The sequence below is a fragment of the Onychostoma macrolepis genome, chromosome 10 (assembly GCF_012432095.1).
Source record: "Onychostoma macrolepis isolate SWU-2019 chromosome 10, ASM1243209v1, whole genome shotgun sequence".
Classification (NCBI taxonomy): Eukaryota; Metazoa; Chordata; class Actinopteri; order Cypriniformes; family Cyprinidae; genus Onychostoma; species Onychostoma macrolepis.
The window spans coordinates 14646113-14673992 of NC_081164.1; the positions used below are offsets into that span (position 1 = coordinate 14646113).

At 37.2% G+C, this 27880-nt stretch overlaps 2 protein-coding genes across 4 annotated transcripts; both read right to left on the minus strand.

The window, feature by feature from the left end:
* Window positions 1-386: 386 nt before the first annotated feature.
* etf1b (eukaryotic translation termination factor 1b) lies at window positions 387-6724 on the minus strand. 2 transcript variants are annotated; one of them, XM_058788420.1, is made up of 11 exons: window positions 6560-6724; window positions 6110-6215; window positions 4724-4899; window positions 4338-4477; window positions 4119-4257; window positions 3846-4036; window positions 3632-3761; window positions 3344-3514; window positions 3181-3245; window positions 1913-2060; window positions 387-1829 (listed from the first exon to the last, which is right to left on the minus strand). In XM_058788420.1, the coding sequence occupies exons 2-11, from the start codon at window positions 6193-6195 to the stop codon at window positions 1747-1749; spliced, it is 1329 nt and encodes a 442-aa protein (XP_058644403.1). In that variant the 5' UTR covers window positions 6196-6215; window positions 6560-6724; the 3' UTR covers window positions 387-1746. The 2 variants fall into 2 exon arrangements, with proteins under 2 accessions (XP_058644403.1, XP_058644402.1); XM_058788419.1 differs by having other exon boundaries at window positions 6110-6218.
* A 1552-nt stretch (window positions 6725-8276) lies between these two features.
* trpc7a (transient receptor potential cation channel, subfamily C, member 7a) lies at window positions 8277-23259 on the minus strand. Of its 2 annotated transcripts, none has more exons than XM_058789350.1 (12): window positions 22747-23259; window positions 18655-19417; window positions 13877-14059; window positions 13636-13800; window positions 13317-13533; window positions 12154-12387; window positions 11687-11951; window positions 10437-10632; window positions 10126-10347; window positions 9975-10052; window positions 9826-9901; window positions 8277-9638 (listed from the first exon to the last, which is right to left on the minus strand). In XM_058789350.1, the coding sequence occupies exons 1-12, from the start codon at window positions 23148-23150 to the stop codon at window positions 9499-9501; spliced, it is 2943 nt and encodes a 980-aa protein (XP_058645333.1). In that variant the 5' UTR covers window positions 23151-23259; the 3' UTR covers window positions 8277-9498. The 2 variants fall into 2 exon arrangements, with proteins under 2 accessions (XP_058645333.1, XP_058645334.1); XM_058789351.1 differs by lacking the exon at window positions 22747-23259 and adding an exon at window positions 22596-22650.
* Window positions 23260-27880: the final 4621 nt, after the last annotated feature.

Sequence of the window (27880 nt, forward strand, 5' to 3'; positions counted from 1 at the left end):
AATCGAAGGGGGATAATGTGTAACAACAGTCGTGGTTGGTCATCGAATGACAAAAAAGGTTTTGTCTGTTTTGTAAAATGAACGGCGATTGGTTGCCGTCTGGTACTAGGGTAAAAAATAGGGTTATCCCCAATGATTCCCATATTAAGAACATTTCTGATTGTTTGCTATAGTGACATCCTAGCCTGCAGCCAAACATTAGCATTTTTATTAACAATTTATTAAACTAATAAAATGCTGAAAATTACATTTGCTTTCTGTTTAAACTGCTTATAATCGACTTCCTCCTAGTAAGCGAAATAATATTGCCGAACTTCGAAACCGTAAAACTAAGTATATCAAACAAGATAAAATATGCTCGCAAAATAAACAAGCTATAAGTGCAATTTGCAAACAATGAGAACGTTTAATGTCCGTGTCCAGATGTAACAAATGATTTATACAAAATAGTGATGGATCAAAGAAAATGAGAAAATATACAACATAATAATTGCTAAAATATTGTGGGCCCGTATTTTGAATCTTTTTTTTCCTCTCTCTCTCCTTTTACATTATAAGATGGTGTGTTCGTTTTAGTAGGCGTCAAAACGCCAACCATGCCACAATTGTTAAAGGTCCAAAATATTGATTTGCAGCTTGTCTTTCTAAAACCAATCTGTTGTTAAAATATGACTGGACAAAATGGAAAGAACTCAAGAGGCTTGTAATCTGTGGCGGGTCACAGACTCCGAGTTGTGACTTTTTAAAAGGGAATTAAACAGCCAAACTGACATATACTCACTCACACATCACAGTTAACACAGTAACCCCCCACCCCCACCCCAGAATCGGTCCGAAAGGACATTCCCATGCATAAAGCCGTCGAATACCAATGAGTGCTGAAGGCTCGAGCTAAGATTTTATGTTCGGAAACAGCAGGAGGCTGAAGTTAGGGTCCAGATGCTGGTACACTGTGCTGTCATATCTCACAAACCGCAAAATTCAGGCACTCATATATAGTTTATTTTGAGAAGTAGCATCTCCTGGGGGCTGAGGAAAACAAGTGAGGGCAATGTACTGTGAAAGACGGTTCTCGTTCTTCAAGAAGGGATGGGTCCAGTTACTATATGGTCCATTTGAGAGCAAGAAACGCCTCAATGTGGGCACAATGCGATGGGAGGAGCAGGGTGTACCGCTGGCTCAGAGTGCATCATCACCACCACCACACTGGTTTACAGCAGAGACAAGGCAACAAATCAAGTCTGGGCTAACCAGGAAATTAAAACGCAGGCCTGGCAATGGGCTTGAGGTGGCTAGAGGTAAGCAGTACAGATCTAATCATTTGCTACTGCTTTCTTCATACACTGAATAAGAGAAAATATAATACATTTGAATAAAATACAACAGCAGCAGATGCCATTATAAAAGGAGAGGCAAAAGGAAGAAAAGGAGTGAGATTAGAAGGGAAGAAAAAGTAGATCTGAAAGCCTAGAGTGTTTTCGTGAAGAGCTGAGGCAGGACAGGCAGACGGGCCACGGCCATGCTGTTGCAATGACCCGGTAATTAGTGGAGAAGAGAAAACTCAGTCTCTTCCAGTCCAGAGATGGAGTCGCTGTATTCTAAAGCCAGGGACACGCAAACCATCCGCCATCTTCACAAATTCTTATTCTCCCTCCTGCTGATTCGATCTCCTTCATTCCCCTGCCGTTTGCGGGGTAGGTGAAGGGGGAAAATCTTATATTTGAATTTTGTGTCAGTCCCGACTACCTAGTAGTCATCTAAATCAAAGAACTCATCATCATCTCCCTGGTACTCCATGCCTTGGAAGTCCACCCGGTACCGCAAGATTCCTGAAAAAAAAGAAAAAAAGATTTTGATATATGACGATATCTTTCCATTTCCCTACAAAACGTAACCTGTAGAGAGCACTTACCACCAATGCCTCCAAAGCCTTTCACAAACTGTGAACCCTCCTGGCTTTTGTCTGTAACGATTTCCAGCGTGGCCCCAAACTTCTTGTAGTTATTGGCAAACCACTCGAGCAGTGGCATGCTCTCAATCAGCTCATGCTCCTGACCTGTCTAAAATAAGAACATACGATGCTGTTAACATTATACACCTCCTGCCTGAACCACACATTGGCTAAACTGAAATGCAAACATTATGCAAAACAATGAATACATTTTTTCTTCTTTAGAAACTGTTATGAGCAACAAAAAAAAAAAAAAGGTTGGTTTTACAAAAAATAAGAATTCCAAAATTTATATCACTCCTAAAAATAAAGGTTCTTTATTGGCAGCAATAGTTACAAGAACCTTCTTCAGCATCCATGGAACCTTTCCATTACACAAAAAGTTATTTCTAGTGGAAAAAGGTTCTTCAAATTATTAAAATATATTTTTCACATTAAAAAAAAAAAATCTTTTAATAACTGTTCAATGAGTGGTTCTTTGAAAAACCCAAAACGATTAAAAACCCTTCTGCAAGCTTTATTTTTTAACAGTTTAAGACTTGAGAGCTGCATGAACTATACAAGTTTGTGTGAAACCTGAAGATCATGTTCCTCACCGTGATTTGAGGATGAAGAAGAACATCTGACCATTTGAGGTTATATGGTCAAATGTAACAAATGTGCTTAACAAACAGGTATCTAAAATGAAGATCTAAAATAGGACTCATTTTAGATCTCTATTTTGTAAGCACATGTGAGACATTTGAATCTTAGATATTCAATGTAGTCTTAGACTTCAGGACCCACAATGTATGATCCTGATAAATCAAAACAGAACTGCAATGAGCTTGGTACTATGATATTCTAATGCAGAGGTCTTCAGCCCTGCTCCTGGGGACCCACTGTCCTGCAAAGTTTATTTCTAACCTGCTTCAGCACACCTCCCTGTGTATTTCAAGCAATCTTGAGGAGCTTGATTAGCTGCTTCAGGTGTGCTTGATTAGGGTTGTAGCTAAACTCTGCAGGACAATGGGTCCCCAGAAGCAGGGTTGAAGACCTCTGGTCAAATGATCAAGCGTTTCAACCCATAGGCTGCTGATCTGATTTCAGGTCATGAGAACTGATCATTGGTTGCTTGAGTACAGCACTTAAACTCTACAAGAAAGTCACTCAGGAGGAGTTACAGACACTGGTGCTTCTACATTACTTTTCATAAATAATCAGAATTTGGTTCATGTGGTTTCACTTACCTCTTTGTCAGTGAAATGAGACTTGTCCTTCTCCTGTTCCGGTGTCAGATAGAGTATCTTTTCATCTGATTACCAAAAAAATAAAAATTAAAAATTGAAATTAAAACAAGAAAGGAAGCCTTTATTGTGAAATTGTGAGTATGAGAGTTTAGGGTGTGTATACCATTTTCTGGTGTAGTATTTTCTCCATGACAGCGTAGGACATAACGCATAGTGTCCAGGTTCTCGTAAACTATAAGAATCTCAACCGCTCCCATCTCCAGCGCTTTGAGTGTGTCTTCAACTCCAAAACAATACTTCCCTGTGTCCTGACTGATCTCATCAAAGTATCGGCCTGAAATCAGACAAGTCACCACAAAAGAAAAGAGAAAAAAAACAAAAAAATGCCCAGTGTCACAAAAAAATGTTTCAAGCATGTACATTGCCTTTATCAAGCCTGTAAATTATCTACCTATTAGTTTCTTTTCTTGGATGAACTTGACATTGGACAGCACTTCCGCTGAAAGCTCAATGGCCTGGTTGAAACCGTTCTCTCCTCCATACGATATGTCAACCAGCTTCAGAACCTTCGCTTGTAACCTCTACACGTGAAGAACCACCAAAGTCAGAAAACAAGCAGACTGATTAATAAAGGTTGTAAATCATTTGATGCCATGAGAACATACCGGATCAAACATGTCTGACTGGCTGAGCTCCGTCTTAAAATCGGCTGATCCGGCGAGAACCAGTCCTGCCACGTTGACCTTGTCATTGGACACGAAGAGTTGCACAGCCGTCTCTGCGACCTTACGCACATAGTTATGTCTCTTCTCCATCCTCAAACGTGCAAATCGAAGAGCGGACTGTCCTCCTCTACCTAGAGTTAAAGAAAACAAGCTTGTAAACACTAAATGCCATAAAAGAATGAAAATAGCCAAAAGAAGTTTAAAGAAGTTTACCGTGTTTTTTGGGCAGATCCACAGTAAATTTGTGCAACACCTCCCTTGTGTTGCCTTGTAAAGTCCCAAACAGGGCGCCACTACCATCAATCACAATGAAGCCAAACTTGCTGTCGTCTGACAGCAGAGCTGTTAGAGCCTGTGGATACAAAAAAAATTTATATTAGGTGTTACAATGTTTTAGTTCATTAGATAGACAAACAGACAGATCGATCTTACCTCAGTATGGAACTTGTTGTCACATAAATACAAGGATGTGTTGATTGGTTTAAAAGGCTCAAAATCAATGTTTACTTTCTTCTCTTTGCCTTCCTCTGTCACTATGGTGCCACAATACACCACCAGGCCATTAGGAGGCACTGTAAGATAAACAAAAGATTTATGGGAGGGGGAATCAGGAGAGACCACACCTATTGAAAAGATTAAATCAGGTGCACAGCCCAATCGTACCCACACATACACAGCAAATATATATGAAACACCAGTTTAATGTTTAAACGGCACCATGTCGGAAAAGATAAACTTACCAAGTGCAATTAATTCAATCATCTGAGAAGTTAAATGGCTGTGAAAGATCTTAGATGAAGCTAAACCCACTTATTTACCTTTATTGTAGAGTTTGAGTCTCTGCTGTACTGAGGTAATGGCTCCCAGCACGGAGAGTCTGTTGACTCTGCTCTTTATGTTCGAAGCCGTGCCGAACTCATCGGCCAACATCTTCGCAACACGCGAGATCTGATCCTTGGGTGGGATGATGAGGGAAATCATACTGGTGCCATTTCTGAGAAGGAAACAATATAACAGAAATATAAGAGCAGGCTGAGACTTTCATTTACATACAGTATCGTTCAAAAGTTTAGGGTTGGTAAGATTTTTTTTTAATGTTTGAAAAAAAGAAGTCTCTTATTTATTTTTTTTAAATGTACTTTATTAATGTAATGGCGAAACTGAATATTCAGCACCCATTACTCCAGTGTCACATGATCCTTCAGAAATCAACCTAATTTTGAATATGCTGGTTTGGTGCTCAAGAAATAATTAAATTGCTTTTAAAAAGTATTATTTTCTGTGTTTAACTAACTCCTAACTCTTTGAGAAAATAGAAATCTTTGTAACGTTTTAAAAATAAATTTAATGCACCTTTGATAAACAACATCTTATGGATACCAAACTTTTCAATGGAATTGTATATACAATGTATCAAATAACCTAACTTTGTCATAAAGCGTCAAGCCAACATGTGATCAAATCTAAACTGTTTATGAGCATATTGGTTGAGGGATATTAAAAACATTTTCGAGTCAGCATTAAATAGATTGTCCCATAACCAAAAAAAAACAAAAAAAGATGACTGAGACTGTCATTCTGCTTAACCATTCACTTTCATTGTAAAAAAGAGGGAACAAAAGGAATGACCCTGTAAGTCCCTTACATTCTGCAACACGCTTTATACTTCCCAAGAGAATAAAAAAAATTAAAGCGGTTCAGATCAACATGGCTGGAAGAAAGTGACAGAAAATGCATTTTTGGGGTGAACTAATGGCAACTGGTTGTTTTACGCCATTAAACACTAAGGCAGCGTTCAACTACAACAATGTTACTACCGTAACATTAAAACGACGTTAAACAAAACCTAATTACTTAAGAGAAACAAAACATGTAGCCTATTTAGCAAGGTTTCACCCATTTAACAACCGTCACCTCCAACCCATTTTAAGGCATCATCCATAAGATGCTTTACATTTCAAACGACACCACATTTAACGTTTCCCGCTCTTTATCCAAAAACCAACATTATTATCGAAATGAAGAGCTGTACAGTGCGCGGTCTCGTTCTCCGTCCACCATGCTGCTCTCTCCAACAGCTGTTAGCAAGCTGGTTAGCATGTGGTTCCCCCCAAAGAACGAAACGAATCGCACATCGGTGGTGCTACTGTTTGTCATTCAACACCTGTATACAAATCTAGAGGACCCGACGGAGCGAGCCTCACCCTCTAGCAGCCTCAAGGCTTTTGATCAACTTCTTAATCTTCCAGATTTCCACGTTCCTGTCCGCTGCGCTGGGGTCGTCCGCCATCTTCCTCGCGCTGTCTGGACCTGCTGAAAAAGAGAATCCAACTTTAGCTTGCTAGCGCCAAGTGCTTGATTAGTAGCTTTTTTCAAGGCGGATCGTTCACAATGGAAATCTGAAAAGACCGACCGGGGATCAGACAGGATTGTTATTTGATCAAAAGAAGGTCTGTTGTGAGTAGAAGAGAAAAGCGCGACTAAAGTTGGACGCGCTAACTGGCTAAGCAGCCCTGCGCGCGGGCCTGTCTCTCGCGCCCGAGAACATCCCTGCCACGCGCCGATCGCGCGAAACCACCCTTTAGCTATGATTTTATTTTTTTTAACACGTGGTCCGTTTTCTCAAAGCAATTTAAGTATCGGACAGTACTCACAGACTAGAATTATCCGCTCCGCCGCGTCCGTACGGCAGTTACTTTGTGGTCCACAGCTCGCTTGCCGCTGTTTCTCAGTGACGTGATACACTTATCGTTAGCAGCCGGTTTGGTCTTGCTGCGCGTGGTGCTTCGGTGGAGGCTCACGTGGGGGGAAAGGCAGAAATTCCATTTAGTATCACTTCCTGAAAACGCCACGCATGGGGGTGTATTTGGAGCTCTGTGATTGGAGAACTTTACTGTCAAACAAAAAGGGTGGAACGATGAATTTTTATTATTATTTTTTTTTTTGAATGATTTATTTAGTGGCAGTTACTAGTGTACTAGTAACTAGTTACACTAATAATATTACTTTTTGCAGTGACTAGTAGGCTAACTAATTATTACTAATAAGATTTCAGTAATGATATTACAGTGACTATCCATAAAACAGCTAGTTACTTTCGATGCCTTAATCCCTACTGATTATAGTCCAACAATCCACAAATTCCTAGATTTATTTTCATAATTGTCGTAACTGGTACATGAAGTCACCAGTGCAGCAGGCATATGGAATAGCCTATGAAAAAGCTTACATTCATAAATATTGCCATTACATTGATTTTGTCAGGAGAAACTGATGTGTAAGTTGTGGCATTATGGAAGTTGTGGTATTTACTCTGGCATTACATGGCCCACCCACATCCCTCTGATCCCTTTATAAATTTAATAAAATCTTTCTAGAGAATGAAGCATTTTCTTATGAACCTATATGATTTCTTTTGATACATTATATCATGGAATATAGTCGTATATGGGTATAAATTATAGCTACAATGACAATTAATGAGAGTAATACAACACTTTTACTTAAATGTTACTATCAATCACCACTGAAAGTTTGGAATAACTTCTGACTGCGATCCAATGTGGATTTTGGTCAAATGATGAGGCATAAATATATTGTTAGTAACATTTTAGAAGAATTTTATGGGGAAGATTTGCAACTTATGCGGGGCGTGAAAGTAAAGTACTGTAATTTGTAGTGCAAGTAATTAATTACTGTTGCCAGAAAGTAATAAGTAACAATAATATAATAACTAGTAATGAGTAATATATAAACAATTTTGAGAAACTAGCCCAACACTGGTGACAACTCACATAACAAATCAATACAAAATAAAAATAACAAGAATATATTAACAATAAGTAATTCAATAATAAAAAATAAACAAAACAAAGATAAAGAACTATATTTGGGGTAGTGAAATCAAATCAAATTCTGAAATATTGTTGCATGTTTATTCATTATTTTGCTTAAAAAATAATAGTTCCACCCCTTTATTACTGTAATGCATTTATTTATTTATTTGTTGTTTGGTAATTTCATTTTTCAAATGAGCTTATTTTTATAATGGTATAATAACAATAAAATTATTTATTTCTTTAAGCAAAATAAAACCTTTAACTTCTTTATTTTCTTTTTGGCTAAGATATGACCCAGACTCTCGACAGATTTTATGAGATCCACCCTTCTGTTTTAAAAGCATATAATTATTTTTGGTTTGTTTCAAAACTGCAACTCGGCAAGAAATAGTTTACATGTTTGTTTTTAAAAATACTAATATCAAAAAATGCTATCAATAACTTAAGTATTAGCAGACACTTTTAATATTTTATTTTCATACTGAAACCTGACAATACATTGTCATATTCAGTACTAACACACACAGACCTGTTGTTTTTATTCATTCTACTTTGCATAAAGAAAACCAAGCCTTCCATTAGAATCATTTTACATTGTGACTTTTTTTTTTTTTAATGAAAATTATTTTATTTTACATTTTATTTTATTGAATTATGGACTTGGAAGGGAAATATAACTCTCATGGAAATAATGTTACAATGTATAACCTTTAACAGTCTTTAAAAAAAAGGCTTAATTTTCTTTATATAAATATATTTATATATTTCTTCATAATACATGATTTAAAAAAAAAAAAGTGTGTGAGAGAGAGAGGGGGAAATGGTAGTGCATCTTTGTCCAGGTCCTGGAGGTCTCCATGCACATTTTGGATGACTATTTATTTTTTTATCATAAACCCATATGTCAAGCCTTCAAGACCATAATGTGCAGCTCTGCGATACAGGACCAGGAATGAGAACTAACGTCAGTACTAACACATTTAGCTCTGTTGTTGTCATGTTAACAATATAGATATTGTGATAATACATTCATATGAATTTATTATTATTCTATAGCACTGCGTCTCTCCTGAGTTAGAGTTATTAAAATGACTTTATTAAATTGCATCCAACACACAAATGGCAACCACAAATTATACCTTCACAAACCAATGTCTAAAACTATGGAAGGCTGTTTTCGCCACTGAATAAAAAATAAAAAAAGGTTATTGCGACTTTTAATCTCACAATTCTTACTTTTTTTCTCGCAATTGCGAATTTATATCTCGAAATTCTGACTTTTTTTCTGGCAATTCTTGCTTTTTTTCTCAGAATTGTGAGATATAAACTCGCAATTTTTGAGGGGGGAAAAAAGACTTTGTTTATCTCGCAGTTCTGACTTTATTTCTCAGAATTGCGACTTTATGTCTCGCAATTGCGAGTTTGTATCACGCAATTCAGTGCGAGTCAGAATTGCGAGTTTATATCTCAGAATTATGATTTTTTAACTCGTAATTGTGAGTTTATATTACGCAATTCTGAGAAAAGTCAGAATTGCGAGTTTGTATCACGCAATTATGAGAAAAAAGTCAGAATTGTGAGATAAAAAGTCGCAATAACCTTTTTTCTTTTTTATTCAGTGGCGGAAACAGGCTTCCAGACTAAAACGGATTAAGAGTATAACGAGACATTTAAGTTTTTATCTAAACTAAATATTTCAGCAGATCTAGACTCAGCCCAGCACACTTTCAGCTACAATCACAAGAGTTCATTTTTCATGGTCTCTTGGCTCCTTTGCTGAGTTTGTCTCCAAGCTCCTGAATCAGTTCAGCAAGTTCTTCAGTGGCCTGTGACTTTTCCTCCAGGAGCTCGTAGCGGAGGCTGGAAATGTCCTGCTTGATTTCCTTCAACTCACCTGAGAAGAAAAGCCACATGAAAACAAGGGTTTAAAGGGTTTCAAGTAAAACTTGGCACCAAAATCACAGTTACGGCCATTTTTAACACTTTACGGTTTATTACTTGACATCAATCAAAGAAATGTGTTTAGGGATGGACAAGTAAATCACACAAGAGACACTAATGGATGAGTAAATGAGTCTTACCTTCATTGATCTCATCGCTTTCACTGTCAGTTTGGGCTTTTAGGACATACCGCTTGATGAGACGCTTCATGAGTTTCTGTGAGGTAAGAAAGTTTAGAATGACATTTTGCCATGACAATAAAAGTTTTAGGATAAGAATCAATCAGTACCTGATATCTTGTGGGATGTTTGATAGGATTTCTAACCGTGAAGCCCTCTTGTGCGTGGTAAGGTTGAAACCGACGAAGCTGAAAAGTTATCAAAATTACAACCTGCGATTTCTACATTTGAACAGTTTGAAAATCCTTGCCGATCTCTGACCTTAGAGCGTGAATTGGCCATTCCCACATCCTGCTGGCTGCTGTTGCTACGAACCCTGGCCTTGCATAAACTCACTAGGCATGCTTTGGTGCGCTGAGCCATGTAATAGAAGGATTTGGGGCTGGGTATTAGATTAAAGGGGGGTGGAAGAGTGCTGCCTTCATCAAAATAGGAGAGCCACAGCTTTGCACGAGCAAACTTCCATTCTACATCAGCGTCCTCCTGTTCTCACACACACAAATATAAACATATGCATGACTAACTATCCTTTTGAGTATTATTATTATTTTTCAGAAGTACATTCGTCTCACCTCAATCTCCTGGTATGAGTGGTTGATCATGGCTATGAGCATGTTGAGCAGGACCACCACCATTGTGACATTATAGACTCCATAGAGCACGTAACCAATGTTCTCAATGAACTTATGATCATACTTCAAAACCACAGAGATCACCTCAGATAAACCAAAGATGGACCAGAACAGCGTTTTAAAGCTTTCCTCTACCCTGCAACAGATACATACATGCAAAAAGTTATTTCAATACAAAAATGCAAAATGCAATACAAAATTGTATCATGCTTCCAAAACATGTACAACTTTCTTTTATTAGTGGAACACACAAACAAATAAACAAAAAACAAGTTTTATATATATATATATATATATATATATACCGAGCTGTTGTTTTCAAACACCAAAATGTAAGATATTAATTTGAGAGCTGAGAGGAAAATTTTTGGCTTAAATTTCATATTATATTAAAATGTATTATACACAACCATTCAAACATGTGGAGTCTGTAAGATTTGTTGTACTTTTGTGATTTTTATGCTCAACAAGACTGCATTTATTTGATGAAAAATACAGTAAAAACAGAAATATTTTAAAATATTTTTACAATTTAAAATAACTTTTTTCCATTTGAATATATTTTAAAATGTAATTTATTCCTGTGATGGCAAAGCTGAATTTTTGGCATCATTACTCCAGGCTTCAGTGACACATGATCATTCGGAAACCATTCTAATATGCTGATTTACTGCTCAAGAAATGTTTCCTATTATCAATTTTGAAAAACTTATTATTTTTGTGGAAACCGCAATACTTTTCTTTCAAGATTCTTAGATGAATAGAAAGTTCATATACAACATTTATCTAAAATAGATTTTTTTGTAACATAAATATATTTACTGTCACCTCTGTACAATTTAATGTGTCACTTATTGAATAAAATAACTAATTCCTTAAAAAAAAAAAAGAGAGAGAGAGAGAGAGAAAGAAAGTAATCATACTGACCCCAAACCTTTGAATGGTGTATAACGGTATAGTCAAATAGACTAATTTTATCTTTTTTTGAGCTTGACAGCCACTGGTCACAAATCAACAGCCGTACATTCTGCAAAACATCTACGTTTGTGTTTTGTGTAAAAAACCTCTAATTTGCAACACCATGGGGAATAAATTATAGATTTTTTTAATTATATATTTTATGGTGAACTATCCCTTTAACAAGTAAATTCTGAATATATTACTTGTCATTGTTACTTTTTTGGACTTACGTGGTAAATGCAGGATTATATTTAGCTCCCAAATAGTAGGAATACAAATTAAACATGCCGATCATGAAGGCAAGGAAGACCATGATGAAGATGACCATGAATTTAAATATATCCTTCACCGTGCGCCCAAGAGATATTTGTAATGGTCCGAAACTCTCGTTGGCCGGCAAAACATAGGCGATACGTGAGAAACTGAGCACCACAGCGATGGAGTACAAGCCCTCGGAGATGAGCTGAGGATCTGAGGGAAGCCACCTGTTCCTGGCTGAGAGAGAAGAGGCATTCTTTGGTGTCACCACTTGATGGCAGCATTTTGTTTCATTTCAGACAGCTGCAAGAAAGTCTGTACAGCATACATAAGCATTTGACTGAGAACAGAAACAGACCTTCTGGTCTTTTATATTGATACAGTACGTTACAGTTCACTTTAGATTTGAATATACAGATTCTTTACTTTTGTAACATACCATAAGTGAAGTAGGCCACGTCTTCTGGTAATGAGGCATTGATCAAGTCTGCATTAGTCACATACAAATCCACATACAGCTGTGCATGGGAGGCTCGCAGGAAAGCCATGAACCGTGCGGTGAATGACGCTACGAAGACTGACAGCATGCCAAAGTCTAACACATTCCACAAATGCATGATGTATTCTCGTGGTCCATCAGCCCAAACCTCCTTACACTCCGTCCAGATCATTCCTGATCAGGGCAATCAAAGAAAAGAAATGGGGTTCATTTATCACACTTGAAATATTAAGTAATTTATTACGGATTATTCTAGAGATCAAAAGTTTGGGGTGGGCATTCATTTAATCAAAAGTATAGTAAAATATTAATCATGTGGAAAAATTATTGCATATAAATGGTATTATTGCCAATTTTGATCAACTGAATCTAAATCTAAATAAACATTTACTAAAAATTTAATAAATTATCTTTAATTATTTTTCTATCTATCTATCTATCTATCTATCTATCTATCTATCTATCTATCTATCTATCTATCTATCTATCTATCTATCTATCTATCTATCTATCTATCTATCCATCCATCCATCCATCCATCCATCCATCCAAGTAAAACTTACTTTTACTTTTTGCTTTTGAATGAAAGAGTATAAATCAATTTTTAATTAATGTGAATAGACTATAACCAGTGAATATAATCAATAATTCCTTTGTCTATAGCCTTTTGGCTTGCTTAGTTGGCGGCACTTAATATTCACTTGATTGCACAGACATTATTGGATGAGAACTGAACTGAGCTGGATGATGGCATCACTGTTTTCTACAGAGATGCTTAATAGATAAATTGAACTCATTCCATAATTTACAGAGTTATTACACTGAACTGAATCAACGATGAACTGGCTGTTTACTATTGTCCTGCTTTTAGCGTGGAGATTTTGCACGACCAACATAAGCAAAATCTTATGTCCTCACACAAAATCGCGCTGATTCCTGAATGACTCGACTCCATCTATGAAATTTCGCAGAGCAGTAAATGTGAAAACTGTGCACTCACCTGCATTCAAGGTGTTAATAGTGCTACCTTGTAAGAGATTTCCTATTTTGTACACACTATTTTTGACCCAAGATTACGACCTGCATGCTTGACTGATACTCACCCAGCACCCATTCCATTATCAACATCTCTGTCCACGAGAACTGAGTGGTTTTAATGCGAAAGATCTGCCGTGGATAATCAGTGATAGTTTCGTTAGGAAGGTTTTTGACTCCTGCGAAGCGGTCGGAGGCATTGAGAACCAGAAGACCAAGGAAGAGGGTGAATGAGACGGCGTGAGCTACAAATTTCATAAAGGGACTGCGGAGAACCTGGCCCACCTGGAGAAAAGAGCAAATGCAGAAATACATTTAACAATGGAAGAAAAAGAGAAGTCTGCCCAGTGTTATTAAATGAACTGATTCTGAATGATGATGATGTACCTTGCTGCAGGGCATAATCCAATATGCAATTGCAAGAAATGGCAGGCCAACCATCACTCCCAGCACTGTCCAACACTTCACGCCGACCGACTGCTGCCTAAGGCCTGATAGATTCTCATACCACAGCGTCAGTAACTGCTGCTGGCAGTTCGGATGAGCCACAAACTGCAGGGACAGCATTGAATTAGACATTGTCTTGGGAAACCACTTAAACTTTAGTCTATAAATCATTTCCCAGTACCTTCTTGACTTCATACTTAATGGCCAGTTTGACCCGGCTAAGGCAGGGCCGGTGGTGTTCGCTCGGGGGGTTCTGGTCCACATCTCCATTCAAAATGGCCTCTACCTCCTCTGTGTTTCTGCAGAGATCCAGAACGCCAACCACAAAGTCCTTACACTGCATGGAGAGCTTCCTGTAGTCATTCTGAAACAAAACAGAGCGACAGTATTATGACTTCAGGCGGGCTATTAATCACTTGTAAAAAAAATAATTCACTCCAACTGGGACCTAAATTGCATCTAGCGAACGGTGAACGCTCTGCTGTGAAAGACATGGATGTGTGCGAATATGAAAGTCCCATGTCACACCTCCAAATGGAAGTCTGATTGATGTTTGCATCAGATCTTCTCAAACAGAAATTTACCTAATGGAGGGCACCCATGAGAAGCCCATCCTGCTAATTATAGCATCGCAGTGGTTTAGGAGAACAAACATTTTATGTGGAATTACAGAAGCGGAATCACTGACATGCCATTACAACTGTCAAAGTGATCGTCTGTAGAGAAAAACGGTGATGAGAGAATAATAACGGGGTGATTACAGGAAGCTCTCAATGGAGCAGTTTGAATTAATAGCTCACTAACCACAATAAGGGAAAAACTGTCTGGATTTGAGAACTCTTGATTAGATATTTCCCCAGAGTGACGTTCAGTGAAGAACTTTTCCCCTACATAGTTAAATATAAAACAACACACGTCGGCGAAGCGCATGAAGCTCTCTGGAGAAACATTTTCTTTTTGGAAAAATGTTGTGTGGAGAGATTCTACTGAACCAGAAACTGTCATCGAACATCCTCTATTTTATAATGAGGGTAATCTCAAGGGTGGGAAATTGGTTTTCGTGTGGAATAATCTGCTGGTCTGTGAGCTCGAATGAGTGTAGACATTTCTTTCAGAGAGACGCAGCTCATTACAGGGCCATGAGCACACTTTTCACAATTGGACACTTCCTAGATTAACTGAGAAGCTGTGCTTTGAAATAATCATGAGAGCGCCTTAAGGGAGTTTGTATTATGCACAAAGTACATAATGATTCATAGTGATTCAACTCATTGTGCCCCACAAAAAAAAAAAATTATATATATATATATATATATATATATATATATGTATATATATATATAAATGTTTTTTAGGGTTGAACATGATACATTCTTGTACTAAATAAATGTTTAACATAATATTTTTAACACATTTACCAATTTATGTATATGTATAGTTTTATATTTGTTTGAGTCAGAAATCACATGATAAATCACAATTATTTTATTCTATTAACAGCCCTACTTTTTAATAATTTAAATAATTATGGCTTTAGGACAGTAACAGGTTCATAAATAAATAAATAAATAGTCGAAATCATGAGATAAGAAGTCATTGGCAGCTATATCACTCTGCAGCCCAAGACTGGTTGCCCACTAAAGCTAAGCAGGGTTGAGCCTGGTCAGTACCTGGATAGGAGACCTCCTGGGAAAACTAGGCTGCTGCTGGAAGAGGTGTTAGTGAGGCCAACAGGGGGTCTGTGTGGGTCCTAGTGCCTCAGTATAGTGATGAGGACACTATACTGTCAACAAGCACTGTCATTCAGATGAGACGTTAAACCGAGGTTCTGACTCTCTGTGGTCATTAAAAATCCCAGGATGTCTTTCGAAACGAGTTCTGCTTGTTTATTCTCGTGAGTGTTTACATTCCACCGCAAGCGCACGTGAGCTCAGCTTCACAGAAACTAACTGATCTGATCACAGAACAACAACACCCGAACTCTGTTTTAATCATTCTCGGGGACTTTAATAAAGCCAATCTCTCCCGTGAACTGCCATAATACAGACAGCACATCACCTCCCACCAGAGATAGTAATATATTGGATCACTGTTACACAGCAATAAAAGATGCATATCACTCTGTCCCACGGGCAGCTTTGGGGCTCTCTGATCAGTGTTTGGTTCATCTTATACCGACCTACAGGCAGAAACTGAAATCAGCTAAACCTGTTTAAGGACTGTTAAAAGATGGACTAATGAAGCAGAGCGGGATTAACAAGCCTGTTTCTTTCTCACTGATTGGAGTGTTTTTGAAGCTGCTACCACCGATCTGGACGAGCTCACAGAGACTGTAACATCTTATATCAGTTTCTGTGAGGATATGTGCATTCCTACGATGACTCTTTAATCTACAACAACGACAAACCATGGTTCACTGCATAACTCAGAGAGCTTAGTCAGGCTAAAGAAGATGCTTACAGGAAGGGGGAAAAAGTCTTGTATAAACAGGCCAAATACACATTGGAAAAGGAGATCAGAGCAGATTCAATTCTCTTCCAGTGACTCAGCATCAGTGTGGAAAGTCTGAAAAAGATCACTAACTACAAGACACCATCCCCCAGCACTGTGGAGAATCAACAACTGGCAGACGATCTGAATGAGTTCTACTGCAGGTTTGAAAAAAACAACCCACACCTGCCCTGAACACCTCTCCACACAACCATTAACACCTCCAGCAACCCCTCCCTCCCCCACACCTGCAATTCAGATCAGTGAAGATGAGGTGCGCCAGGTTCAAGCACCAGGCTCAGATTGTCTTACACCAGTCTGTCTGAAATCCTGTGCTGACCAGCTGGCCCCCATCTTCACACAGATCTTCAACAGATCACTGGAGCTGTGCGAAGTCCCTTCATGCTTCAAACGCTCCACCGTCATCCCCATCCCAAAGAAATCCAAAATTACAGAACTAAATGACTACAGGCCTGTGGCTCTAATGTCTGTGGTCAAGAAGTCTTTTGAAAAACTGGTGCTGGCCCACCTGAAGGACATTACTGGACCCTTACTGGATCCTCTTCAGTTTGCCTACAGAGCAAACAGGTCTGTGGACGATGCAGTCAACATGGGACTGCATTATGTTCTGCAACATCTAGACAGACCAGGGACTTATGTGAGGATCCTGTTTGTGGACTTCAGCTTGGCCTTTAACACCATCATTCCAAACTTCCTCCTGCCCAAATTAACTCAGCTCTCTGTGCCCACCTCCGTCTGTCAGTGGATCAACAGCTTCCTGACAGACAGGCAGCAGCTAGTGAGACTGGGAAAATACATATCCAGCACCCGCATAATCAGCACTGGAGCTCCTCGGGGCTGCGTTCTCTCCCCACTGCTATTCTCCCTCTACACCAACGACTGCACACCCCTCTGTCAAGCTCCTGAAATTTGCAGACGACACCACACTGATCGGCCTCATTCAGGACGGTGACGAGTCTGCTTAAAGACAGGAGGTTAAGGAGCTGGCTGTCTGGTGCAGTCTTATCAACCTGGAGCTCAACACGCTCAAAACAGTGGAGATGATCGTGGACTTCAGGAGAAACCCCTCTGCACTCCCCCCACTCACCATCATGAACAGCACTGTGACTGCAGAGGAGTCATTCAGGTTCCTGGGACAATTGTCAATTTGTATATTTATATTCCTTATTTACTTGTTCTATTTTTTAATCATTATTTTTATTATCTGTGTTTTTTGTTCTGTCACTGTCATTCTGTTGCACTGTGGAAGCTTCTGTCACGAAAACAAATTCCTCGTATGCGTAAACATACCTGGCAATAAAAGCTCATTCTGATTCTGATTCTGAAAAGAGTAGAGGTGTGACCTTGGCATCCTGGTCAAATTTGCCCATTGGCTTCTGATCATCATGGCCTCCTAACAATCCCCATATCTGCTGATTGGCTTCATCACTCTGTCTCCTCTCCACCAATAAGCTGGTGTGTGGTGGGAGTTCTGGCGCACTATGGCTGCCGTCGCATCATCCAGGTGGATGCTACACACTGGTGGTGGATGAGGAGATACCCCCTAACAATGTAGAGCACTTTGAGTGCTTAGAAAAAGCAGAAAAGCGCTATATAAATGTAATGAATTATTATTATTATTATTATAATTATGACATAAAAAGTAAAATTATAACAAAAACTATTAAGACATAAGTCAACATTTTAAGATGGAAACAATGAAGTTATAACAAAAGGTTGAAACTGACATGAACAAAAATTCAACTTTTTGTCATATTTATGAATATACTTATGAACTGATGACATCAATTTTTGTCAATACATAATTATATCATAAATATAATATAATTATGATTTTATGTCATAATTATGCTATTTAATCTCAGAAATTACCATTTTTGTCAACATTTTGACTTTTTGATCTCATAATTATGACTTTAAGTAACACTTAAAAAAAATATTATTTCATGATTATGACTTCATATCTCAATGTTGCCTTTTATGTTAATATTATGACATTTAACATCATGTGATTAACCAAACATGTTTTTTTTTTTTTTTTTTGTGGCGGAAATGGGCTTTCTTATGTTGCTCCAAACCTGTATGACTTTTCTTCTTCTGTGGACACACACACACACACACACACACACACAAACATATATTGAAGAATGTCTGTAGCAAAACAAAAACAAAAACAAAAAAAATCTTTTATGTCCCACACAAGAAAGAAAGTAATACAGGTTTGGAACAAAATGAGGGTGAATAATGATAACAGAATTTCCATTTTTGAGTGAACTATCCCTTTACCATTTTTCTCAAAATGGGTCCTTACTCTGTATACACGAAATATACAGGTATATAATGTCTTTTTCATTTCAACACAACACAAACTCCTAATGTAGCCTGTGAATTTAGGCTTTTGATTTTGAGTGACACCTCTAGATAGAGTGTGTCTGTGCACCTCCTCACCTTAAATTCAGTCTCGATGTTGGCGAGTTGTGCCAGCTCATTGCTGAGCTCCAGCGCTGTGAGCACAGGGTCTTCACTAGACAGTGACAGATAGGCAGCGCTGGCGAGGCCTTTATAGGCATTCATCCTCAATCGTGAATGGCTGAAAGAATCCTGCTTCTGTTTCTCTGCACACTCGCCGCACTTGCAGAAATAGTCGTGGGGTTTCTCAATGCGAGCACCCTTGAGTAACAAAATGTGCACGATCTCATACTCCTTGCAGTGGGCCGCCAGAATCATAGGCGTGATGTCCTGGGAAAAGCGAGTCCCGTCTTCATCATACGCATAGAAGTCGTCATCTCTTAGCTGTTGCTCCAGGGGACTCAGAGTCAGACGGAGACCACCTTCGAATGCCGGATGGGCCAGGATGGCCTCTACTATCCTCACATATCCTTTGCTGATGGCTAACAGCAGGGCATCACCCACTCGCGCCAGCCCTTCTTTCTTCAGCAACAGTTCTGTGACCTCCAAGTGCTCGTTCCCTACAGCAAGCTGCAATGCATTCTGACCCATGTAGTCCACGCAGTTTACATTCAAAGTCTTGGACTCCTCAAGCATCTTACGGACCACAGGGATGTTTCCATACTCTGCGGCATCTAGGAAACGCTCCTCCTCTTCGGTCAGACTGGTGCCTCTCTCACTGAACATGTACGCGGGGCCGCGGACGGCCTGCCTGCGACACTTTTCTCTCAGGGTGGTGTGTCTGCGCTGAATGGCCTCAAAACTGCAAAACCCAGAGAATGACGATGCATTGCTGATAGACATTTATAATGTTATAAAAATATATATAGTTCACATCAGTTCTTTTAAACTTTCTATTCATCAGGGAATCCTGAAAAAAATCACTGTCTCCACAAAAATATTAAGCAGCCCAACTGTTTCAACACTTAACCTTGTTTCTTGAGCACCAAATCAGCATATTGTGATTTCTGAAGGATCATGTGGCACTGAAGACTGGAGTAACGATGCTGCAAATTCAGCTTTTCTATCACAAGAATATATTACATTTTTAAATATATTAAAACAGAAAACTCTTATTTTTAATTGTAATAATATTTCACAATATTACTGTTTTTACTGTATTTTTTATTAAGTAATGCCAACCTCAAACGTTAAAAGGGTAGTGTATGATTTGGTTAAACTAGAAACCTGAAATAATTGACAGAACTTGGTCTATGACACATATTCCTTTAGAAGAACATCTGCTGGTATTGGCTGAGTAATAGATGTTGACTATACTAGGTGGCTAAAAAAAACATATTAAAATTATTTAAAAAGTGGCTAATATTTAAAGTTATGGGAAAGGAACAATACTAAATAAGAGTGTTCATTATAAAGAAATAAAACACACATCCCAAGTTTATAGAAATATGATATATAAAAATGACTATAATGACTAAAATGTCATGTGTCATAACCATTTTCGTTCTCATCTTGAATATCTGTGAGTCTTCTAAAATATATTTTAATAACAAACCTTTGACATTACACAAGCTGGACTAACCTTGCCCCCTTTTTTTTTTTTAATTGCCTTTTTTATTATTATTTAAAATTATTATTATAAATATTATTATTTATTTGATCATTTTTTAAGAGACCTTGACACACAGTCATGAGGGTCTGCAGGTGCTATCATTTATTCTCTATAATATAATTTTCTTTTTTATGTGTGTGTCTGTTTCCTGCATGTTTTTACATGTTGGTAGGACCACATGACTTTGATTATGCAGTCAAAAGTTTTCTTATAAGCAGTGAAAGCCTTTTGTTAAAACATTTCAATTAAGTTTGTTTCTTCATTATGAAAATAGGACAGTTGTATCACCCAGACATTTCTGACTTTAAGCCCCTCAAAAAATATTAAGATGAATTATAATGAAATAAAAACACATGCCCAACACAGAGATACATTCAAGTTATTGAATGCAGTGAATTGCAATGTATTTTGAATAAATTAGTTTTTAAGACAACAATTAGTCACATGATTGACCTATAGCCTAGTAGATAATGCTACTATTAGCTTTCTTCAGCTATTACAGACCTCCTTGAATCAACCAAACATTGCATGACTTTACAGTACAGTACAAGACCATAAATTACAGCGGTGGTCAATGAGATCAATGCAGATGGACTTCTAATTATACTAGAGCTTCATCTCATAACAGAAACCACCTCTAAGAACAGATGTTCCTAACATCAAATAGTGTGTTCTTCACCTCAGGACTTCATTCATTTACTTTATTAAATTAACCAGAGCTGCTTTGTAGTGTCAATTTCCCTTGAACTTAAAAAGGCTTCAAAGACGCTGAACTAGTTAAATCATAAACAAGTTATATTCAAACGAAAGCCAGGTAGACAGCAATGGATGAAATCTAATTTTATTCCATTTTGCAAGAGCCTCAGCGCAAATTGTACTGCGTAACAGATCACAATTGTGAGTGTCACTTGAAATAAAACTCATTCCTTGCTTTGCAACATGATAAATCAAACATTGCGATTCTGTAGTGTGCAAAATGGCATTTTGTTCCACCTCTAAATCTTTACTGATCAGTTTTTGCAGAGCACAGGGCACAGGAATCATAAGCTTGCAAATGTATCTGTCAATAGCCCTGAAATTAAACCAGATTGAAATAAACAGGCTAAATAATTTATGTTTCAATATGGTCTGTGTGAACTGTCTCAATCTAATAACCGCAATGTTCATTCATGAGAAGACCAGGGAGATTTTACTGCTCTTTCACAACTCCAGAGACTTAATGGAGTTTGTCTCAGATGCTTCTGCTAAATTCCTAAACGAGACAACTGTTGACATGAAGTAAAAGTATTAAATTATATGTTTACCTTACATCAGATGATTTGGTCTTGGTGGAATTTTATGAAATATACTGTTCAAATTTTTGTGTTTAAAAATGTAATGTTTTTTGAAATAACTGTCTTCACCAAAGCTGCATTTGATCAAAAATAATATATTGTAATCTATTCCAGTTATAACAAAGCTGCATTTTAAACATAATTACTCCAGTCTTCAGTGTCACACAATCTTTCAGAAATCATTCTAATATGCTGATTTCTTGCTCAAGAAACATTGCTTATTATTATTGATGTTACAGTTACAGTTGTGCTGTTTCCACAGTTTGTGGAAACTTTTTTTCAGGATTCGTTGATGAATAGAAAGTTCAAATTAACAACTTTGAAATGAAAACATTAAACAACTTCTGCAACATTCTAAATGTATAAATGTTACTTTTGATAAATATAAAGTGTCTTGGCTGAAAAAGATTCTTCTGAAACTCATTTACCTGAAGAAAGAAAGTCACATTCGCCTGGGACATCATGAGGTGGAGTAAAAAATTATATAATTTTCTTTTTGTGATGAACTATGCCTTTAAGTGCTCCTTAAATGAACATGTCAGCTTGCAGTGACATTTATTATTAGTTTTTATGGATCTTAAACTGTTGTTGTTACAGTAAATAACTTAATTTGTTACAACATAACCTTAATCTACAGTGATTTTTCCTTAACTTATAATTTATTTTTAGTTTTTAAAAAATCAAATCAAATACAAAATAACTATTTATAACGGACATAATAATATTATTAGGTCTAGGCCTATATTTAAAATAACATTTCTATTTTAATATATTTTCAAATGTAATTTATGATGGAAAAGTTGAATTTTCAGCAGCCATTACTCCAAGCTTCATTGTCATGATCCTTCAAAAATAAATAAATAAAATAAAACAAAACTATTATTAATAAACAAACTTTATTACTTATAGCTGAATTTTTCTTTCCTATGCTGAGTGACTGAGGTAAAGCTAATCTATGAGCACAAAAAGAGGCCTTTAAAGAAGATCATAAATAAATGAATTAATAATAAAATAATACATTTAGGCAAAATCACCTGAAACGTATGCCAACTCAACGCAGGTCGATTATATGAAAAAACACATACATTTGTATAGATTAGACAATCTTGTGAATGTAGTCATTTTCAAATCAACTTTTTAATGTTACACGTCACGGTGCTAATACGTGTTGTTGTTTTTACTTACGAATAGTGAGAGTTGCTCTCGTGAGGATGCCAGTGATGGTGCACGTGATAGTCCAGGTCATCATCGCTGTCGAATAACCTGTGCGCGTGATGGCCGAACTCATGTCTGGATCCCTCAACTTGATGGAGATCTGATAACGCTGTCTTGGTGGGGTCGTTATCTATCAGAGTACCAGGCAGAGTAACACGCCTGTTTAACATAGGTCCGTCAGGGCGACAGCAGGCGTTTCTATCGCTGTAGGTTAACTCTTCTCCGTGAGTGTCCGGTACGCCTCGCTCGGTCTCCGCTGCGGCGATAGCAGCATCTCCCGCCGAGAGCGCGAGCGGGATGGTGCAGAGAGCGGCGTGAGACATCACGAAATGCTCTTTGGCATGCATATCACGGTCGTCTCTCTCATTCGGCATTTTGAGAACAAAGAAGCTCCAGGTCAGTGAGAGATTCGATCAACGTCATGGTCTGCAACAAGTGTGATAGTCAGTTTGTAAAACACGCACTTTTTCTTCTGGCTCTCAATCCCCGACCCTTCAGATGAACACCTCCCACCAGTGTTGTGAAGAGTTCACAAGTAGCTACACATCGCAAAAAAAAAATACATTTACAGCCTTGTTGTCCATTAAAAGTATCTAAACATCATTAAAACAATGTCAATTAAATTCTAAATTAAAATTAAGAAAAATTAATTAAAATCGCAAATATTACATGAGAATTACACTGAAATATTACAAGAGAACTTTCTTCTTTACATTTTTTTTCATTGTATATAGGGTTCTTGAGCTGAGCCGTACGTTTTTATTTTTTATTTTTTTTAACTAATTCTTCAGATTATTATCCCAGCTAACGGTGACTCCACTGGTACACCACTGGCAAACCAATGATCAGTCTGGTGTTTCTACTGCATGCTTACATGACACCTCGATTATGTATACTTACATATATATATGAATAGAAGGAGGCCAAGTACCGAACCCTGGGGTATACCTTGAGTCAGAGGGGCCATGGAGGAAGTACAAATACAAACTGCTGTCAGTTTGTCAGACATGACATTTGCCAGTATGGGACAGTGCCAGTGATGATGGAGTATTCAAGATGGGAGAGAAGAATGGCATGCCTGAGATACTTAAAACAAGATAATTTTACTTAAAAAAGCAAAATTGCAGAGAATTACAGAGAATCTTTCATAAAAAAAGAGAACATACATTTTAAAACAAATTTTTATTTTATTTTTAATATTTAATATTTTAATATTTCTTTATATTTTAATATTTCTTTATATCCTTATATTTTATTTTATAATTTATTTATTTATCATTTTCATTATATTTATTGCATTACTGATAATATTACATTACAGACATTTTGTTTATGGGATAGAATTAACAAAAAAAAAAAAAGAAAAGAAAGAAAATGTTTTAATTTGTGACTGTTTTGAATTAAGTGTTTGATACTAATGTCACTGCTAGAGAGAGAACAAAAATTTGCATAATTGGACCTTTGAGTGCTTTGAGATATTGTGTGACAACAAGCTCCTACAATGTTTCATTAAAATGGAATCCCAGAATGTAACATGGTACATAAGAACATCAGCATCAAGCCACAAATACACAGTTTGAGATTTGAAACCCCTCCATGCTAAATGCAGAGCAGCTGTAGGATATACTGCAGCAGATCACCTGTTGAGGTGCTTTGATGCTCATCAAAGGCTTCATGCAAGGAGATCTTTCTCTGAGGTCTGGCGCATCTCATCTCATATGACTCGCAAAATTAATTGTGTGATGTCAGAGTTTAGAATTCAAAGGAACTGTGAGATGAAGCCAACTGATGCAAAGCAAAGAAACGAAAGCAAAAATCTTCATGTACAAAACAAAGACTATACTATGTCCCATCAAATCATGTGTTAACCGCAAATAAGCTCAGTCCAGACTTGATCGATATTGTGTAATGAATAGCCGAGTTTGTCAATGTCTTTCCCCAAAGGTACAATGTGCTGCTCAGACAGTATCTCTAGAAGATTATTCTGCCTTTGGGGAAATAGAGGTGTCAATCAGAGAAAAGATGTTGCAGTAGAATCTCATTCAGCAGATGTTGGGATAGGAGTGTGGGTGAGATGAAGGAAGGTAACACTGTAAAAAAAAATCTGTAGTTTTTACAAAATAATTTTGGCAGCTGTGCCAAATTTGGCAAACTGTAAACACATTTACGTTTAAAAACTGTAAATTTTACAGTATAAAACTGTAATTTACAAACAAGAAAATTTGAATGTAAACCAGTAAATTCAACAACGCACAATGCTATTAAAATCTGTTTTGTACCTAAAACATACTAACAACCACCATAATAATGCAGGTGGTAAAAGAGAAAGCCATGAAGAATCAAAGCTCATCACAAGTAGCTTCACCACAAGCAGAAGTATATACTAATATATAGAAGGTGCACAGAGTCATTCACGCAAACACAAAACACCATCATTGTAACACACGATACTTAAATAATGCAATAAACATTCATTAAACAACAGAAGATAACATAAAGCCCAAATATACATAACTGATAACAAAAACTATTTAAAAAACATGATTATTTAAACAAAATACTTTCAAATGTGGAGTGTCACGCAGAGAATTCTGGGAATATCAATTTACAGTTTTTGACTGTAAATTATACATTGATTGGTTCTTTTTTACTTCTAAAAACTGTACAATTAACAGCATTTTACTGTAAAATTACATGAAATGTCTGGTTAGATCTTTTACAGTTTTTCCCTGTATATAGTACGGGAACTTACTAACAGTTTTTTTTTTTTTTTTTTTCATAGCGTATTTGCAATTACAGTGTATGAGAGGACATTTACAGGAGTTTTCCCACAGTTTTGGTTGAATGAATGGTTCTAAATGTGTTTTAGAACAACCAGCACAGCTGTAATCTTGTCACTGATAGATTTATTGCTGTCAGTTCTTCCCACACAACTGGATTTACGCACAGCTCAGCTGGGGAAATTGTCTCTACCCTGGGATGAAAAAGAAATCATTGCATTCTTTAAATAGCTATATGTTAAAATAAACATTTAATAGCTTTAAAGTTGTTTTGCATTTCTTTATCCCCCCCTAAATTTTAAGTTTAAATGTTACATTGAAATGTAACTTTATTCTTAGACTTTAGTATAAAATTATAAAAAGTATAAAAAGCAAGAAAATGCTAATTCCTATGAATTAACAAAATTATGTGCACCATTTTACCATTTACAATTTAAGAATACTATACTATATAATATATACACTGAATTTAAATAAAAAAAAACTTAAAGAAAAGTTTTAATGACTATCATCATTATTATCATCATTATCATTCTTATTCTATTATTATTATTTACTCAGCATTCAGGCATTAAATTGCATTAGATGACAGATAAAAGATGTATTAAGCAGATGAAGCAGATGTATTAAACTGGGTCTCGTAAAAATACGTACCTCTGCGCAGGCCCGGAGTGGCCATCGGGAGAACCGGGAGAATTCCCGGTGGGCCGCTCTGCCCCGCTCATAAATTGGGCCGAGCTTTTTATTTTATTTTATTTTAATTTTTTTTACATACACAGAATAACGTCTGTGTGTTTAAGTTATGGTGTGGCTGATAACTAAGCTAATATCACTATATTTGAATTTAACATTAAAATATGACGTTTTCTGTTGTCAGAGCGCGCGCGCGCACCCTCTCTCTCCCTCTACACAAGCGCGTGTCCCAGGTCGTTGCCATGGAGACAAACCGAAACCATTAATGCTGTGGTGTAGCGAGAGTGCGCTAATCGCGGGAAGAATAAAATGGATAGTAAAAAAAAAAAAGCCAGGTTAAAAAAAAAAAGTAAAGGCATTGGAGGATGACGCGGCCAAATGTGCCAAACTGACAAATATTTTTTCAAGAAGACAAACGAGCACACGTGAACTGGCGACTCAAGCAAGGTACACTAGCAACATTTACAGTTATGCATTTGGCAAACGCTTTTATCCAAACTGACTTAACTTACATTGAAGGAATTTTTTTATTCGGTTTAGTATTCAGTTTTATTCAGTTTTTTTTTTCTATTGATTGTCTGTTTCAATTAAATGTAAGTGATTTTAGCCTGTTCTTTCTTTCTTTCGAGATGCTTACTGATTTTCCATCTAGTTATTGATGACTGCTTGGCAGCTTTCAATTTTGAATTGAACTTTTTTTTTTTTTTTAATGTTACAGTTGTATGTTTTGTTGCAGAAATGTTTCATATAATTTATTTCATTATTTTATTTATTACATTGACGTGGATATAAAAAAACAATAGTGCAAAAAGTATATTTCTTACTGCACTATTTTCGTTTGAATGCAAACCATTTTTTTCATAATGTAACAGTTGGACTACTTGTTGCAGAAAACTCAGTAACGTTATGTGATTTGTTATTGATATTTATGGCCATATTTACATTATTCATATTTTTTATTGAAACATGTCAAAAATAAATATAACAGGATAGTAAGAACAGATCTGTCACTTCATTTATCCAGATTCCCAGAAGCCACCACGGTGGGAGGGGATAGGTGGTGGGCTGGTCTTGAGCATTACACTCCCGGGCTGAAAATTGATCCCACTCCAGCCCTGCCTCTGCGCACTTTTTGTGCGACACCGTTTTACGTACCTTGCTGCACGTTTCGCCGCGGTTTCAAATAGAAATGTCCACTGAGTGGCGCTAAAACACAGGTTCAATATGTGAACCCTGGCATGTTTTTATTATGTAGATATTGGTAGGTGTAACAGGGCTGACGAGTCGAGAGGCGTGCGGATCCATGTGCTGGCTTTTATTTACAGGCATGGTCAAAGATACAGGCAGGGTCGAAACAATGGCAAACAGGTATGGCAGAGACAAGACAAAGAGTAAACTTAGGGCAAGCGTGGGTCGACGATCAGTGAACAGTATCCAAAGGGCAAGACAGGAGAGAGAAACCAAAACGTCAGCGATAGTCCAGGCAGGGGAAAACAATCCAACAAAGGCAAGGCTAGGCTAGGCAAGGCAAGGCAAGGCAAGGCAAGGCAAGGCAAGGCAAGGCTAGGAAAACTGACGGGCTCTGTAGGGCAGCGATAGTGCATACGATACTCGGCGAAGAGGGGGAGAAT